At 36.0% G+C, this 20163-nt stretch overlaps 1 protein-coding gene across 1 annotated transcript in view; it reads right to left on the minus strand.

Moving 5' to 3' along the window:
* Positions 1-10157: 10157 nt before the first annotated feature.
* Positions 10158-20163, minus strand: part of col6a1 (collagen, type VI, alpha 1) — a 37756-nt gene continuing 27750 nt past the window's right edge. The window contains exons 26-35 of the mRNA XM_081357358.1: positions 18980-19045; positions 18033-18068; positions 16842-16878; positions 13296-13304; positions 13074-13198; positions 12692-12801; positions 12317-12503; positions 11515-11686; positions 11385-11414; positions 10158-11295 (exon numbers count right to left, since the gene is read on the minus strand). Of these exons, the coding sequence (XP_081213484.1) occupies positions 10685-11295; positions 11385-11414; positions 11515-11686; positions 12317-12503; positions 12692-12801; positions 13074-13198; positions 13296-13304; positions 16842-16878; positions 18033-18068; positions 18980-19045 (1383 nt within the window). The 3' untranslated portion in view covers positions 10158-10684. The remainder of the gene's footprint in view (positions 11296-11384; positions 11415-11514; positions 11687-12316; positions 12504-12691; positions 12802-13073; positions 13199-13295; positions 13305-16841; positions 16879-18032; positions 18069-18979; positions 19046-20163) is intronic.

The following is a 20163-nucleotide window of genomic DNA, read 5'->3' on the forward strand; positions in this document are numbered from 1 at the left end:
CTTCTTCTTGAGTCTCTCCATCTTTGTCTGACTCCAGTTTTAACATAAAAGGGTAAAAGTTTTTGAAATTTTCAGTGCATGTCCGTGTGAGGTAAAATGACACACAAGTTGTTGAAGCTCCGCCCTCGCAGCTCATTTGCATTTAAAGGGACACACACAAAAAGGTGCGTTTTTGCCACTGATCTATATAGAATGTGGTTTTTGCTCACCCTCAACAAATGACAATTTTAACATGCTAAATAAAAATTCTATAAAAGCTAAAACTTCACGTACACACTCTGGGGACATCAAATACTTATTTCACATCTTGTGAAAAGGACATTATAGCACCCCTTTAAATACCTCATCAAATGTAAAAGTGTTTATTATGATTGGTGCTATGGTGGAAAAAGCATAACATTTTCTTACATAATTTGTGTAATTTTTCCTAATTTTGTTTGTGTGTCAAATGCAAATGTACAAAGATGCCTCCATTTGTTTTGTTTTGTGTGGAATAAAACAGGGCAATTAAAACAAATTCAAAAGGAGCTGTTATAAGGCATTTAAGCAAAATAAACATGAAACTAATGCCATGGGTCAGAGGAGGATTGGACTGTGGTTCTAACTTAGTATATCTGCTATTTGTTAAGTCAGAGTATCAAACAGTAACACACTCGACTCACACACACACACACACACACACACACACACACACACACACACACACACACACACACACTTAAAACATATATTTCCATGGCCACACTCATAAACTCACAGATGTGCATGCACTCTCTCTCTCTCTCTCGCACCCACCCACTTACAATTTCTCACACACACACACACACACACACGCACGCACGCACGCACAAACACACACACACACACACACACGCACGCACGCACGCACGCACACACGCACGCACGCACGCACACACACACACACACACACAAGAATAACAACAACTTCCAGCTGGATTTCATCCTTTTTTGCTATATACCCTTTCACTTACACTTTGTGTGTGGCATGTTTGTATGCATGCTTAAATGCACTGTATATCAAGTGCATACACAGTCAAATCTGTTTCAGTCACATCTGAACTTGAGCTCTACATACTTCAGTCCAGACCAGCAGATGAAAGCAATTAGGACTTTGCCTCTTTTTTCTTAATTTAATGTCTGTCTGGGTGGTATTAGAATCTCTGTCACCCTGTTTTTCAGAACTGCCTTGTATCCAATCATGTGAATGTTTCTCAATTCTGCTTGTGCAGCCTCCAGCAATTTTAGCTGTTGCATGCTTATACTATGCTCTAAAAGCATGAACTTTGCTTATAATCTGATAGTACTTTTCAGTAGGAAATGCTCACAGAATTTTGGCTGACGTTTTGGCAAGGTTCTCTCGAAGTTATGAACAGTCAGTATAACTATAATAGAACGTTTATTCAAAGTTATCTGGTCTTTAATAATGTTTTTGAAATGTTAGCACAAAACATTATTTAAACATTGTTTATTAAATGTTTTTTATGAAACGATGATTATGATCTGGACTTTGGATCTGGATTATGAACTTTTTTTAAATGTTACTAGTTTCAGAATGTTTAAAGAGAATTCAAAGGTTATGTTCTCATAATGTTTGCAAAATGATAAAAGGCAATGTTCGAATAACCAAGCAAAAAAAAAAAAAAAAAAAAAAAACCTTTTCAAGGAACATTCAGAAAAAAAACGTTATAATAATGTTTATGTAACGGATTTATGTTCCTGATAGTTAGACACATTTATTTCAAAATTCTCATTAATGTAAACGATAGTTTCGTTTTTAGTACACATGATGTTAGGATTTGTTGTATTGAATTTATGTTCATTTTAACTTTAAAAAACCATGTCAATTAATATTTTCATTGCTATATCGTGGATAAAAAAAGTGGATAAAAATGAAAAAATCACAAGGCAAAAATTCTTAATGAAAATGTAAAAATATTTTTCCTAGTGGGAAATATTAGCGTGCATGCATAATGTTCACGTGTAAAATCCATCTCAAATAGCATATCATTTAAGACTTTGGGCATCCTGTTTTACATGTAATATGATTTAGGAAGCATTAATTCATCTTGCATTACTGTTTAGTATGCAAATTGGCATGCAGAGTCTTCAATCTGACACTTTAAATCATGTGCATTAGATTAGCCAGAGATTTCAAAGGTGCAGAAATGAAGCAATATTGATGAACACAGCTTTGGGAGACAGCCTGGACTCTGGACCATTATCTGATTAGCTGAAATGTTTCTCTGGAAAACTTCTGATGTCAAGCACCTGTGTGAAGTGACATGCACTGTGGAGTTAGCAGAGAGGAAACATCATTTCAGCTGAACTTCTGCAGAATAACCAGTGCTTGTGAAACAGCGACATTTTGTGTTTTTTCCATGTTTCTTGGCGACGCTTGCATATTTCCTTAAAAAGGAGAGAAAGGAACAGAGGGGGAAAAAAAGGGATGGAAGGGGTCTAAATGAGGGGGGACTGAGTCTGTTTTGTCTCAGAGGCACTGGATGACTAACACTGCAAGAATGATTCCATACTTCCCTCCAGTTACAAGCTCACAAATGAAAAACTACAAGACCCTGCTGAAAAACTCTGCTAGAATAACCTATACATGATCACATTTACTGTTTTGTAAACCATGCTATTTATAGAAGCTCATTTCTGACACATAAGAAAAAAATAGTATATTATAAAATACTAAGTCATCATCATGAGATATAAAGTCACATTTTCATTTTCAACATATTAAGTCATAATTATGAGATAAAAAATAATTTATGACAAGTCTACTTATGACATAAAAAGTCGACATTATGAGATACTAAGCCATAATTATGAGATAAAAAGTCAAAAATGTCTAGTATAGAAATTATGAGATAATCAAACATTTTGATATACTAAGTCATAATTATGAGAAAAATATATGACTTTTCATTATGATAAAAAAGTCACATTCTTTACAAAAAGTTCAAAATTATGACAAAAGTCATATGAATAAAATTTTAAAAAACAACAACTGATCAACAAAATCAATCAATTCAACTCAAAATTAAAAAAATAAAAAAAAAATAAAAAAAATATGACATACTAAGTCATAATTATGAGATAAAAAGTCGAAATTCTGTCAAAAAGTTTGAAATTATTAGATAAAAAGTCAATTATGGCTATTATAATTGACAAAAAGTCAATTATGACATAAAACTCAAAACTGAGATATAGATATTATTATTATATAGGCCCTATCTTATTATAAAAAGTCAATATCATGACAATACTAAGTCATAGTTATGACATAAAAAGTCGCAATTCTTTCAAAAAGTTTGAAATTATGAGATAAAAAGTCAATTATGACTATTATAATTGAAAAAAAGTCAATTATGACAAAACTCAAAACTGAGATATAGATATCATTATTATTATTATATAGGCCCTATCTTATTATAAAAAGTCAATATCATGACAATACTAAGTCATAGTTATGACATAAAAAGTCAAAATTCTTTCAAAAAGTTTGAAATTATGAGATAAAAAGTAAATTGTGACTATTATAATTGACAAAAAGTCAATTATGGCATAAAACTCAAAACTGAGATATAGATATTATTATAATTATATAGGCCTGTCAAAAAGTTTTTAAAAAAGTATAAATACTGTCAAAAAGTTTGAAATTATGAGATAAAATGTAAATTATGACTATTATAATTGACAAAAAGTCAATAATGACATAAAACTCAAAACTGAGATATAGATATTATTATTATTATTATTATTATATAGGCCTTATATTATTATAAAAAGTCAATATCATGACAATACCAAGTCATAATTATGGGATAAAAATGCAATATGAATTATTAAAATGATTGTTTATAAAGTCAAAATGACACAAGTGATAATTGTGACAAAGACTCTAAATTTTGAGATAAAAAGTCATAATTGCGAAAGTCAGACTTATAACATCATAATTATGGCATAAAACGTCAATTATGCTGAATTCAAATTATGATAAAAAAAACTGGCCTCCTATCTGTCATTCTGAAGAACTTACAAGAACTCTCTCTTCTGGAATGTGACGTTCCTGCTGAAAATAAAAGGATAAATAAGAAAAATGGCATGTTCGTGCAACTGATTAATGATGAGCCTTCAGAATATGTGTGCGTGTCGTCGGTCTTCTCATCACAGAATCATGGAGCCCTATGTTTGAATCCAGAGTTCCTCTGAAATCTTGGAATTAGCCGCAGAACCAATTTCCCTTTTCAAACGAAACCACAGGTTTAGAAAAACAGAAGCACAACAAAAAAGAATATTGTGCACCCGTACTAACTGCACAGATCTGTTTTTAATAAAAGCAAGGCGAAGCAGGCGATTCATAGTTTACTATGACATTTAGCTTAAGATAACATTTAGTCTGCTGTTCAAAACCAGATATATGATATTGCAATTGGCATACAGGACAATTCACAATAATTCCAAGTTTATAGCCAGCATAAACTGTTACATAACGCTCTCTCCTTCTCTCTAACCAATGACCCATGCTGGATAGAGCTTCAGAACAGTAGATCCCTTTGAGAACATCGACTTGCCCTCAATTGGGAAAGCTTGCCTCAATGGGAACATAATGTAAAACATATTCACAGAATATTCCTTATTTAAGCAGGCAGTGTGTGTTGACGGTTCCACTGAGTCATCTACTTGTGTATTGTAAACACAGTGTGGTTTGTTAGTCGGTTGGGTTGCGCTCACATTAAGGCCAGGTTAAACAGAGACCGGTCGAAGTGTAAACCGTCGTTTGATGAGGTGTTTTAACTGATATTTTGGCTGATGCAGGTGCAAATCTTTTAGGAAGACATATTCATTACTCATTTCATGATGTTTGACCAAGGCTGAACGATTGTCAGTCGCAGCCTCCAATTATGAAGTCTCTGGAGAATCAGAGGGAGTCGATGCAAACGCTCAGCGGGTGGTCGTTGGCCTTGGCATGAACTTCTTCTCACACTATCGAACAAGATTGTCCTGGGCAGATCTGATATTTCATAAAAGCTGCTGACTGTATCTATGGTTATTGTTCACCAATAGGTTTAAAATTTAAACCTTCTCCTTCAGTTTACAAGTGTGAATTTTAATTAAATAGAGCCTACAGGAAGTGGAATTGCAATAACAGGAAGTATAATTTACTGAAAAGCGATAGAGTGCATTAGTGCCCGCCCAATTTTACAGAGGCCTTGGTTCCAGAAGTACTTTTCCAAAAGAAAATTTCCCTATAGGGACCTTTAAAAGGTCTTACAATCCATGAACCAAACCGACCTACAAGGTGATTCACAACAAACTTTGAATTTAAGCAAAAAATAATAATATTTTGGTGAGATTTGCGGTTAAATGAATTTCCTTGAATTCTAACTCTGTTTGCTTCCTCAATTCAAAAATCCAGGTATTGAATTGTAATTTAAAATGCATTCTTATCAAAGTTACATTGGCAAACGACCCTTGTAACATGTTCACCTTCGCTTAAATCAGACACATTTCCTTGAGTTACTCCATGCAAGTTACTCCATGATTAGCATTTTTTATTCAATCCAACAATTAAAGTATACTTTCAAGTCAGCTTGTGAGCTTAATTCAATCATTAAGGCAGGCTGATTTTCCAATGAAAAGTTCAGTTTGCTAAATGATTAATTATTCAGAATAGATAATGACTCCATTATGTTAGTGATGATCCATGCCTATAATAATATGAAGTTTTTTGAATAAAGTGGGTTCCCCCCTCCTCCTCCTCCTCCCCCTAATTTAAGCCTGTGATTCAGCTTCTCCTAAAAGCTTGTATCATTTGACTAAGTGTTTAACAGTGGTTTTGGTATCCCGGTTCTGCGGTTCACTACTATTGGCCGGAGTTTGTTTAAACTAAACTAAACTCCCACTATGGAGCTCTCACAGCTCTCATTGCTCAAGCAAATTACAGTGCATTGTGGGATTACCCAGCTACTCCATTAAAGCCAATTCTTTCCTTCCCCTCTCCCACCATTTTTCTCTTATCCTCTCTTTTCCCTATTCATGCCTTCTTTGAACTAAACATAAACAAAACATAAGTTTCCATTTCCTCTTATATATTTACTTGATCCAGTCTTTTTACACATATTTCCTCTTTTGCTTTCATTCTGTCATCTTTACCTCACCTAATAGCTTTTTTTCTGCAGGCGACTTGCATCCTAACTGAGATATTTCTGTGACCACATGCCTCCAGATGTTGGCCTTCAGTTGTTCAAAGCCAGCTGCCAGTCATTAGCTGGGCACATTGTATCAAACCTCTTCGCCTTCTCTCTTTAACCCCCTCCCACACCTCCACACACTCAGTTCCCATGGCCACAGTGCTCGTCTGTGGGATTTCAAACAAGTCGGATCTGGTGAATGCCGAATGGGTTTGGCATGTATGTGGTGCTTCAGGCATGATTTGGCTGAATATTGTACTAGTAACATTACAGTATTAAACTCTAAGCTCCCAAAGCCACCCATGTTGCACCAATTATAATATGAAGTGGACTGTAACACCAAATCTGGCAAAATGAAGAATGAAACATGTTGAAATCAGTCCAACATTTCAAGGCTGAATGCCTTTGTGTTATGAAACTGAAGGTTTGCTAGCCTGGATGCCAGCCGAACTTAGCCCCGCCCACAAAATTTTTAGAATCTGAGTATGACACGTCAGGCTAAAGGTTTGCTAACAATAAAAAGCAAATCGGGTTCAGTCAATTATTCAGAAATAATTGTAAAAGGAGATTGAATTTGCCTGATGGGGGTGGGGGGGTTTTGAATAGGTTTTGGATGTTTTAGCAGCTGCAGAGTTTTTCCGAGTAAGACTCCAATTGAGAAGGCTTGTTCTTGGCAGTCACTGTTAAAATAATAATAATCAAAAACTAAATAATCTAATAATAACTAAATAATCCAAAAAAAAAAAAAAAAAAAAAAAAAAATGAAACCAAACATTACTGTTCAAATGTTTGAGGTCGATTTGACTTTTTCAAATGTTTTTTAAAAGTCTGCATTTATTTGATCAAAAATAGTAAAAGCAGTAACATTAAGAAATATTATTACAATTTAAAGGTAGGACAGGTCTAGGGTAGGTTTGTTTTTCTGGTTGAGGCTCTCCTCACATCCTGATAGCAATCAATAATAGAAGTGATCTAAACATTAAAACATGTAGGCCTACATATATCTTCCGTGGAAGTCTCAGGACCAAAAAATGTTAATCACATATAGAACATACTTTTTTAGCGTTCGTGAAGTAATTACTTATTCAAAATAAGTACCAAGAGAGAATGCACCACCAACAGCCGCCTTTTACAGTTCCTCCTGAACCAAAACAACGAGCTTATGCTGCGTTCACGCCATAACTACCGTAATTTAGAGACGGCAATCCGTGAGTTCTATGCTGAGCTGTTTCTGTCAACACTATCAACACCGAAATGAATCAGCAGTCAGGTGGTACAAGTAAAACCTCTGTAAGTTGTTTACGTTTATTATTATTGTAATGTTATGTGCTTTGAGACATGAGGTAATTTAACGCCGTCTATGACGCTTTGCTGAATCTGAACTATGTGTTTTGTAGTGGAGATGCTCTGAAGGGAGGGTGGGATCTAATCCTTTAAAGCTTGCTATTGCTAGACGCTCCAAAATGACCTACCCTTGACCTAACTGTTTGCTATTTTACTATATTTTTAAAATGTAATGCTCAAGAAACATTTATTATTAACATCAATGTTGAAATTAGTTGTGCTTTTTTTGTCAGGATTCATAAGTTCAAAAGAACAGCATTTATTTGAAAGAGAAATCCATTGAAACAAGATAAATATCTTTACTGTCACTTTTGATCAATTTAATGCATTGTTGCTGAATAAAAGTATTCATTTAAAGTCTTTCTCTTCCAGGAAAACAGAAAACGGAAACAAATTCCTTCTTTTAAATTCAAAGTTGTGGTCATTTCTCACTGGGAGACATACTAACATGTTTAAAAAAAAAAAAAAAATCTATAAAAGTTTATTGGCTGCTGTGTTTTCATGCTCCCTAGAGTTGGAAAAGGAAAAAGGAACACCATGGCAAACCCTCAACAGATGAAGGTGAGATTACACCGCTGCTACTGAAGCCCTGACCGGGGATGACCTCGTAGGTTTAACACACTTGCTGTGAAGGTGTAGACACTAATGTAGAGCACAGATGGCTTCACATGGTGCTTATGAGAAGCGGAGAGGTGAAGTTTTGGTAATTAGTAATGGGTAAACTTGAAGGTCGTGGAAAGATACAATCCAAATCTGTAATATATTCTGGAGGGGGGAGGGTAAAATCAGACCCTCTCATACACGTGCATGAAATGTTTGTTATTTTAAAGCATTGGTTCATTACCATCTAACAGATGCTAATGATGTACTAAAGGTAGGATGGATAGATGAATGGACAGGGTCCCAGTCTTTAAACAACTCTTGCACATGCCAATGTTAAGTGTTTTGTTTACCTGAAAGGAATCTAGTGAAACTATTATTTTAATGTATCACAGTTGTTCTTCAATGTCTTTTCTAGGGGAAATGAGGATTAATGAGAAACTGTACAATGGCCAAAACGAATCCACATGTGATCTGTTTACAGCGATGCGAATCACACTTCATGCTTTGTCACCTCGGGATACTAAATAAACTGATCCAGGAGTTGGCATTCATGACATTCACGGCATTCACCGATTTGATTCACCTGGCTCTTAAAAGACAAGAGAAATTCATGGGACAGAGAATAGAGAACATTAAATACTAGCTTTAAACGAATAAAAGTTTAGGGTCAGTGCTATTTTTTTTTTTTAGAAATGCATGCATTCAATTGATCAAAAGTGACTGGTGATTTCTGAAGGATCATGTGACACTAAAGACTGGAGTAATGGCGTATAACTAGGTACTAACCCTGAACTGATCTTAAACCATGTAATTACCTTATGTTACCAGTACTTTCTTGGGTAAATATTGTACACTAACTGTAAAATAAAGTGTAACCATAATAATATATCAAAATATTACTGTTTTTACTGTATTTTGATCAAATAAATTCAACAGAAATGTGTATCCTGAATCATTAGGCTGGTAAGTGAATTTTGCCCCGTTTCATGTCCATTCTCTAACCAAGAATTTTATGGGCAGGTTTAAATGGCCTTGTCAGATGATATCAGTTCTTAGCTGCTTTTGGGTGAGGAAAGCAATATGTCACATAGAAAAACCACAGCCAGATCTCTAATGACATATTGCATGTTGTCAGGGGGTTGTGGTTGTTAACTGGATGTTTTCCATGTGGAGACTTGGCGTTATACATTGTCATGTTGCCGTTGTACAAATTTATAGGCAATCCCATTCACTGTGAACAAGCAGCAAGTGTTCATCCTCTCCAGGATTTATTTCTTATTGGATAAACAGAATATCTCAAATCGTTTTTCAACACTAATATTCTAAGGGACACAAATTAGAGTGCAAAAATGATTTATTATTGCACTAAGTCAGATTTTCAAATGTACAGTTGCCATAAATTGATGAAGATTTTTGTGGCATATGCAAGGAGATAAATTAGATAAATTACTAAGAAAAGCAATTCAAGACATTCTCCTATAACAAGTAAATTGACACTGATCGTCCACAGCATCTTGCATCCAGCAACACAGCATTCCAGGATTGTTTGTGGAATTTGTGCATGCATCTTATTTTCAAGATGGACCAATGACAGAGGCGTTAGTGGTTGGGTGTAGCATCCTTTATTTCAAAATCCTTTACAATAGCCCCAAAACTGGACTCAAATACACTTCTGACATGAGAAACCTATTGGTGAACTCTTTGTCTAAAGGCATAAAGACCTATTTTGAAGAAACCTGCATTTGAATAACGAAAGGACCAAGTGTAGTGTTTCCATTAGTAGCACCAAATTGATATTCAAGTTTTGATTTTAACGCTAACAATTAAGTGTACCACAGACAGATGAAAATAAAGAATTGACTTGTTGCAAGCAGAGTCCAAAATAAACACTATTCCTTTTGATTTTTTTAGATAGATAGATAGATAGATAGATAGATAGATAGATAGATAGATAGATAGATAGATAGATAGATAGATAGATAGATAGATAGATAGATAGATAGATAGATAGATAGATAGATAGATAGATAGATAGATAGGACGTGTTTATTTTGGACCCTGGTTGCTAGATATAAATGTCTCACTGCATTTTAATGATAAGAGTCCTTATATTTATAACGAGTCTAAGTCTGCATCATCATAGAGATTTCAGCTCCTGACCACTGAAAGAATGAATTTTTCTGGCCCTCAATATCATTAAAGGCAGTTATGGACAGCAAACTTTAATACAGTCACACAGTCAAAGCCCTAGAACTTACTCAAAGAATTGATGTAACTGTGAAATGACTTGATTGATCCCTATACTTTAGTGACTTAGTGACATAAAAAAAGAGGCATTTTTTTAAAGAATTCTGACATAGGCTAATTATTTACTGTCTTTTATGAAATGAAACTGAGACTATAAAAAAGATTTTAAGTTCAGATATATCATTCACATAATAGACAAAAAACTAAAACAATCAAAGCTTACTGTATACGGTATATTGCCGCAGACCCCCTTTATGCCTGGACCCCTCCCACTACCCAATCAACCCTCTCGACTCCAGGGAAATCTTGCGGGAGACAGTTTGGTAAAAGACCCCAGTGACCAATGAGCGGTAGTCAGGTACTTTGAAAAGGTGGCGGTAGGCGTACGTGTTGTCATACTCCCGGCCACGGCTCACCAGGGTGCGCAGATGTGCCTCGTTCACCTGATTTCCCACGGCCAGTACGTACAGCTCAATGCCCGCTTTGCTCACCAGGTCCACGGCTTTCTCAATCTGTATGGCGTTGACACCTTGGGAACGACCATCCGAAAACACCAGCAACTTCTTCTTCCTTGGCCTGCCAGCCCTGAAGCGATCGATGGCGAAGCTGAGAGCGTTTGTTACCTGCGTGCCTTGACTCTGGAACTTGGCTCCTGCGATTTTAGCCACCACCTGGGTGGCGTTTGAGGAAAATTCAGCCTCCAAATTGGCATTGTTGCTGTACTGGCCAACGCCAACCCGGACCTGGAAGGCTCCTCTTTCTGCTGACAGAAAACGCTTAGCCAGCATCTGTGCGAAATCCTTGGTCATCTCGAAGTTCTTGGAGCCCACGCTGGCCGAGCTGTCCATCATGATGAGGACATCGGTGTTGTCAACAAATGAAACTGGAGAAGAGGAAAAGGGTGTTACCATTATTATCTAATGGTCTAAAAGCTAACGAATCTGTTTTTTGTGTTCTCAAATAAATACTTACTTGGACAAGTATAAGTTGGACACTTCTTGTCTGTGAAAAAAGCACAGTGTAATAAATAAAGCTTTCTCAAAATCAGATCTAGAATTCAAAAAGCACCCTAATTTTGCAGCAGAGACTGTATTTGACCTACCTTCACAGATTTTCTCAGTCAGGTTTTGCAGGAAACTGTCATCCAGAAGAAGACCAAAGTTGTTCAGGACAAAGGAGAAACCTTTTCTGGGATCATCTTTACACACAACCTCATCAAGCTGTTCGCGATTGGGATTCCTTTCGACATAATCCGCGACTCCAACGCCACCAACCTGACAGAAACCAGAAGTGAGTCAAGGTTCCCATCTACCAGTAAATCATTTCTGGTTGTGAATTTCATTTAACCTCATTTCATGGGACCATACTTGGATCCCAATAACGTTAAATGTCATTGGATCACAAGTTCTTCCTAACTAAACATCATGGCATTACGTCTGCAGCATATTAGAATCATATAATTGAATAATGAATTATATTTCTGTGGAAACCGTTTCTGTACATTTCATCCTCTAAGATCCACACAACAACGTTAGCTCATTAGCTCCAAGTTCCACCCGGGCTAATTGGAAAAAGTGCTTGTTGCAACATTTCTGCAAATATATATTATGTCGCGCCTTGCATGTTTCGCGGCGCTTTCAAAGTTAAATATCCAATGAGTGGTATTGTTCAGCTTTATCTGAAACAGATGAACGTGAATCTGGAAATGGTAGTTGTTTATTAATCAATAATCTGTCTGGTAAACAGAATGTGTGTGAACAGGAATAAAAGTTGTTGGTGTTTTACTTCCACTAGTGTTTATTTCAGCTGGAAACAGCAGTGAATTGTACTGTATGCTAGGTACATTTTGGAGTAGAGGTACCTTTTTCCTATGAGCCTTGGTTGTCCAATTTCATTAGATTTACCTTTAGTCCCTTGCCACACAACACGTTTAGGGGCATTCTGTCCCTCCTGGTGTCAGAGCGTCCATCAGTTAGGACAAGGATCACACTCTTCTCCGTCACTAGCTTGTTAATCATGTTTTTTAGTGAGTAGTCCAGAGCTTCTCCAGTGTACGTGGCTTCAGCTAGCCAGCGCAACTCTTTCACAGCTCTAAAGCGAAGGACAGAGATAATTTTTCTTTATTTCTTCAGACACAATGCCAGACATGCACACAAAATGCAAGCTCATCTGATGAGGAAACGAATTCCTTCAAGCCACAGAAGAATAAATTGATGTTGTTATTGCTATATGTGTGCAGATTATGGCTTTTAAAACAAAAGAACATTGATATTTCATACTGTTTTAGGTCTGTAAGGGTCTTAATGTTGGGGTCACCAAGCTGTACGACCTCCTGAGCACTAGCACCGCTGTACTGCACCACGCCAATACGAGACTCATTGGCACCAAACTGCAAAAAAGAAAAAGGAAACTTAACTTAAATGCATCTATTATCATTAGAATGTGGAATTCATTTAGAAGAGCCCATGCAGCTAGTATGTAACCACCACATCTTCAAGATTAAAGGGGACCAAATGTAATATTTTAAGAATCAACCATTGAAACCCATATCGGTTTACCACTAATCTGAATATGACTTAGTGTCTATCATGATTACAGCCCCAATGAATACCAGTTAACTGAAGTGTTAATGAGTCTCATAGTAAAAATACAAATAAATACCTGTCTTAACTTGAGTCTGTCCATGACCGTCACAATGAAGTCTTTAGCAATGGCAAAGTTAGAAGCGCCAATACTCTCAGAGCTGTCCACAATGAAAGCAATGTCCAGGGGTCCGCATTTGCATTCTTAAACAACACATGTATAAAAGGAAGATGGCATTGCAGAACACTAAATAAAGCAGTTTGAAATATTTCTCATATTCTTCAAAGTCTTGGGACTTACCACAGCAAGCTGAAAGAAAGAAAGTGAAAACACATTACATTTGCATCAAATCTGCCAATATTAGGCAGATCAGAAACATATGGTCTATCAAAACATTCAAAGTAAGGGATCCACAATAATTTTGCTATTTTACAAATAGAAGAATCTGGTCTGGAAATAATATGAGTTCATAAAAGTTTGTTCATTTATGATTTTAAAAAAGCAGTTAATGCTCTGACTTAAATACCTTTTTTTTTCTCTTATTTTTGAATTTGTAACCCAAAAGGAAGATTTTTAGAAGAGCATATCATATTTAATCTGTGGTGGCAATGAATAGAACAATGGCCTATTTAAATCCTCTGTTATATACAAAGGTGTCAAGTAACGAAGTACAAATACTTTGTTACCTTACTTAAGTAGAAATTTTGGGTATCTATACTTTACTGGAGTAATTCTTTTTCAGCTGACTTTTTACTTCTACTCCTTACATTTTCACACAATTATCTGTACTTTCTACTCCTTACATTTTCACACAATTATCTGTACTTTCTACTCCTTACATTTTCCCCGTTACTCCATTTCATTTCTGCTTGTTTTCATTCCGGCTTGTCATTGTCAATAAAAAAAAAAAAAACTATCCAGATAAATCGCGCCATCCGGATATTTGATTGTGGTTGGATGAGAAGTATAAACATATACCATATTGGTTTGTACGCAATCCATCGCACCTGCACATGACACAAATCACGTCACACTCCAGCAAGGACATAGCTAGTGTTGGGGTCATAGAATGCTATGCTATAAAATTGAGCACAGTATATACCAGGAAGGTATCAATCAGGATTATGAGTTATTTTTATTTTTTGATTAATCACTTGGATTAATCATTCATTTCGACAGCACTAATGTTTATTGTATATAGACAACCATACAAGGGTAATTGTTACTAAGCCTGCCCTGGGTACACCAATTTTCTTGTCTGTTGCTTTTACAGATTCCTGCAGCTAAGCTTGGATGTACATTTACATTCCAAAAAAGGTTATTGATAATACCCCTCTGAAGTTTGATTTTTTGCACCATTACAATACTTATAGGCAACTAGTCATCATATCTTCTGCTCCATGAAACACGTTAATGCTCAGTAGTACATAATGGTTCTTTAATGTATTTGCATTGTACTAAAATGCATTCATTTTCAATGGGCATATATGCGGCTGAAACGGGTAACCTAGTGCATCCCAAATTTTTAAACATTAACATTTTAATATAACATTATAGTCATTATGGCCTTCAGAAAAATGTTTTTTTTTGAGGAGGTGGGGTAGTGCACTATAGGCCCCTGTGGCGCGGCCTAAGCTTTAGTCCTTAATGGCATTTTTTCCTTATATTACTTTTATACTTTAAGTAGTTTTGAAACCAGTACTTTTACACTTTTACTTGAGTAAAAAGCTTGAATTTATACTTCAACTTCTACAGAAGTCTTTTTAAACCCTAGTATCTATACTTCTACCTGAGTAATGAATGTGAATACTTTTGACACCTCTGGTTATATAAAATAAAACCGACTCGAACGGTGAAGGTCTAGACAGAACTAGGCAAGTAATGTTATAAGTAATAAGTAATGTTATATTTGGGAGGAAAAAATAAATGGTAAAACTCCAATATACACAAAGCAGCCTAATCTTAAGTGAATGGTTGGATGTTTGTCTTTTTCTCTTGCCCTTGCATCTGATTGGCTGATTCTGTCAAATCCTATTCCTTCAAACTGAAGTGTACTTTCACACTGAACTTTTATACACTTCTGTTCAAAGAATCAATATTTTCTTTCCAATTGGATTATGTCCTGTTTTCACATGCCCAGAAGGTGATATTAAATATCTAAGTTAAGCTTCCAAAACTAATATTTATGATAAACGTGCACATTATGAGCATTTAAATTAATCCATTCTGGGTTAAAGTCTATGGCTCCAGCAAGAGTTATAAAACAAAATAATGAATATCTAAAAACAATAAACATGCTTCTTGGGCATAAACTGATTAATTAAAAACTGGCATAATGCTTTGTGCAACTGAAGTGGATCTACACATGCATATTATACATATGAATGCATGAGTTTTGAGGAAAAAAGCACATTTACACACACAGACACACACACACACACACACACACACAGTATTGTATACTGAAATCTTTTTTGCTCAAGAAAATCAAGATTTTTTAGAGGGCCTAAAATATTCCTTGAGTTGCAAATGAATAGTGGTTATTACTTAGCCACTATTTTTTTTGCATGTTCTCTACTGGCCTGCAAAGTTTTGTGAACACTGAGAGCTGGCTAGGTGGATTGCTGTATCATCACTTCATGGCACAAGCCGACATTACGGTTGTTAAATCAATGTGGGCGACAGGCAGGTCACCTTTTATGGAGGCAGTGAAACGGACTAGTGAGTCATGAGTAAATACAAAAACAGGTCTACTCACAGCACATCTTCATGATGATATCCATTTATGATTTAAAAAAAGCAGTTAATGCTCTGACCTAAATACCTTTTTTTCTCTTACTTTTGAATTTGTAACCCAAAAGGAGGATATTTAGAAGAGCATATCATATTTAATATGTGGTGGCAATGAATAGAACAATGGCCTATTTAAATCCTCTGTTATATAAAATAAAACCGACTCGAACGGTGAAGGTCTAGGCAAGTAATGTTATAAGTAATAAGTAATGTTATATTTGGGAGGAAAAATAAATGGTAAAACTCCAATATACACAAAGCAGCCTAATCTAAAGTGAATGGTTGGATGTTTGTCTTTTTCTCTTGCCCTTGCATCTGATTGGCTGATACTGTCAAATCCTATTCCTTCAAACTGAAGTGTACTTTCACACTGAACTTTTATACACTTCTGTTCAAAGAATCAGTATTTTTTCTCCAATTGGATTATGTCCTGTTTTCACATGCCCAGAAGGTGATATTAAATATCTAAATTAAGCTTCCAAAACTAATATTTATGATAAACGTGCACATTATGAGCATTTAAATGAATCCATTCTGGGTTAAAGCCTATGGCTCCAGCAAGAGTTATAAAACAAAATAATGAATATCTAAAAACAATAAACATGCTTCTTGGGCATAAACTGATTAATTAAAAATTGGCATAATGCTTTGTCCAACTGAAGTGGATCTACATGCATATTATACATATGAATGCATGAGTTTTTGGGGAAAAAGCACATTTACACACAGACACACACAAACACAGTATTGTATACCGAAATCTGCTTTGCTCAAGAAAATCAAGATTTTTTTAGAGGGCCTAAAATATTTCTTGAGTTGCAAATGAATAGTGGTTATTACTTAGCCACTATTTTTTTTTTGCATGTTCTCTACTGGCCTGCAAAGTTTTGTGAACACTGAGAGCTGGCTAGGTGGATTGCTGTATCATCACTTCATGGCACAAGCCGACATTACGGTTGTTAAATCATTGTGGGCGACAGGCAGGTCACCTTTTATGGAGGCAGTGAAACGGACTAGTGAGTCATGAGTAAATACAAAAACAGGTCTACTCACAGCACATCTTCATGATGATATCCAGAATCTCACATTCCTACAAAGAGAGGGAGAGAGAGAGAGAGACATTAATGGAGAGAGACTGCTGCCTCTGCAACTGATTTTCTCTGTCGCCATTTTGTATCACAAAATGGAGCCACAAGTCCATGTTTTTTTAATTACAGGAATTTCTGCACTTTCTGCACAACGCTCCCCAGAGACTCGCAATTACTACAAATAAACTTTTTAAAAGTGATCATTGTACTATTCAAATAATATGAAAATCTTTCTCTCCAGTAAAAAAGAGACCATTTTATTTTAAACTAAACTGGAAAAAAAAGCTGACTCATCATCAGATAATATACTTTGGATAAATGTACACATGACGGTCACTTTTACATTGCCTATTTGGTATTTAGAAACTTGTCACAGTAATAAAGAGATATTATAATATTCCTAAACACCAGAATAACTAATATTATGAGTAAAATGTGTCCGGTTGTGTTCTGGCTGTGTAGCACCTACAGCTCTGCAGATCCTTCTGAAGGAAGAGCAGCAGGAACAAACAGCTGAAGTTTAAGGTCCCTCACCAGTCTGATCGTAATAGTTTATATGGCACATTTCAGCACAGATTGATGACAAATGAGACTTGACTATCTAATTTCATATGCAAAAGTCTGATGTCTTAAAGGCACGGCAGCAAAATATTAGCCAGTTTAATTTTGTAATGGAGAAAATTGTTAAGTAATGAATTTTTTTTTTTTGGGGGGGGGGGGGGCATTACACATTACAAGTAGCCTTCAGGGATTTTTTTTTTATACAAAATAAACCCTTCAAATGTCAATCTTAAAGACTTCAAATCTATAGTGTCGTGCACTCATTTCTTTGCAGATAAAATTGGAACAAGCCAGCTGTCGTGTGCTGTTAAAGGATGCTTTTATTCCACAAAAAGACTAGTCTGGTATGTGCTTGGGCCTTGGCTAGAGATTACCATAGCTACTGGCTATCAGCGATGTGGAATTCACAAAAATAACGGAAAGTGAAATGTGGAATGTCCAGGATCATTTATTATCAAGAGCACTGTCACCCTGTTTGTCTCTTCATACAGGAAACTGTGCTGGAAAATTTGCATTAGATTATATCCAATAATGTGTCCTTTCTTTGATTTGTGCATTCAGCAAAACCCAGCTTATTCAAATCAAACTCACTCACATCTGCTCCTTGAGGCCCAGGTGGTCCTGGTGGTCCCTGTGCATGAATACAAGACAGATGAAATATACAATGTGCACATGAAGACACATTCTGTACAAGTATCGAACAACATAACCAGGTCTTTGAAAGGGTCAATGTCTGTTTTGTTACATGCTACACAGATGTAATTCTGCCAGAGCAAAGAAGCTCTGAATCTCTTCCCAAATAAGAGCATTTTTGAAACAGTCAAGTCTCCTCCTCTCTGGATGTCATCCAGTGGCAAAGAGGAACATCACGAAATTGCAGGCTGAGAGAAATTTCCCTTCCCACACACCCATAATTCATGGCTGTTTAATGTCGTTCTACATAACTGAAGATTTCTACACTTAAAAACCTCTCTTGGCTCCTCTGGACAGTGTAAGAGCCTTGTTTTCTTCTGAAAATATAGTAATGCCAATCACCTTCTAAATGTATCTAATGAGATTGTATGTAATTTATTAAAGATGTTTAACCAAGTTCAGGTCCAGGTTTTCTGGCATGCTTTGTGCTTAAGTGAGCATGTTAATTGTTTTTAATTTTGATTCTATATAAAGCGAACAATAAATTTTGTTTTTCTAATTCTTATCTAGCCAAAATTCTGGGGATAGATTTGTTGATTACATTCCATTGTGTTTCTCAACAAAAGGTTGAAAATGAACTTTCTTGCGCCTTTGGATCTCAGGCATTCAGTCCAACAGCAGATCGGCATGTCTATGTTTCACTGATTCAGAATACAGATACATTATTTAAAGTGTGTCAGGATGCTGACATAAGCACATGGTACAGAAAATCATGCTCATATGAACCCTCATTGGAGAACATGAATCACAATATGAACAACTATAACCATTTTTATCATTAAACCCTTACAAAAGTAGGGGAAAATACAGTAAACACTGAAAACATTGAAATGGTGCATTCACACTTACAGGATTTCCTTCAGGTCCTCGGTGACCTTTGGCTCCTTTAGGCCCAAGTGGTCCTGGGCTGTTGTTCTGTGGAAAACAAGATATGAACATTTAGCCTGGAAAATACAGTGTTATAAGTAGTTGTACCATTTTAATTCTTTCCCCACCATTTCTGTAATTATGACAATGCTTGCCCAATGCCGGCGATCAGACATTTTTTAGAGGTTGCACTGGCGCGACCACAACATTGCCCAACATCAAATGGCAAACGAAATGAAAGCGGAACGAAACTGTGCTACTCATTTGTGCTTCATGGACCGTTTATTAATTTGGATCAATAATAGACAGCTCAGCGCTCGAGCTAATCGCAAGATCACACGACACGGTTACTACACAGTGCTGGAAGATCCAGTGAAGAAATCAGTGTTACCAAATACTTTCTGTAGAACTTTAGAACAATTGCAGGATGATTTAACCCCCTGGGGTCGGCAATCACGCCAGCGTGATCTGCTCGCTTTTTTTCTTATCAGTGCAAAAGAGACTCAAAATACTCGATTTTGATCTTACATATAAGTGTTATCATTCGATCCTGTTGAGTGTCTATTTTTTTTGTGTATACTCACATTAAATACAAAGTGTTGTGCTTTATGCCAAATAAAGAAACTAAACATGATGCGAGTTCTGCCTTCTCTCTGTCAGTGAAGTCCATTCAGAAACGCGTCCGAAAATGAACTGTAACTCAGCGAATACTCAGTCCCACAGGCATACAGACACACCGGCATATAGCTTGAATTCTCTTCTTTTAAATGAAACAATTTATATAAAAAACTAATATTCCCAGTTTATGTAATCTGTATGAAAAGAGAGAGATGTCAGTCTTCTCATTTCATCTCATTAAGTGTTAATGTGACCTTTGTGCTATTCGAACACAAATGATCTGAGACGATCCATGCAAACGTGTCAACGCCCACATCAGCTGGATAAAACACATCAAGTTTAATCAGACTTGTGCACTTTACATCATCTTGCTTCGCTGTGAGGAATAATACTATCGTAATAATAATCCTGGGAAATATACCTGCGGTTTAGGTTCATTTCGAGGAGCAACGGATCCAGCTGAGGATTGTAGTAAGTTCTTTATTCTTAAGTGCTTTGTTCTAATCACGGTATGCAGTAGTGTCTCTAAACCACAAAAATACTATTTA

The sequence above is a fragment of the Scardinius erythrophthalmus genome (genome assembly GCF_964197995.2).
Source record: "Scardinius erythrophthalmus genome assembly, chromosome: 25".
NCBI lineage: Eukaryota > Metazoa > Chordata > Actinopteri > Cypriniformes > Leuciscidae > Scardinius > Scardinius erythrophthalmus.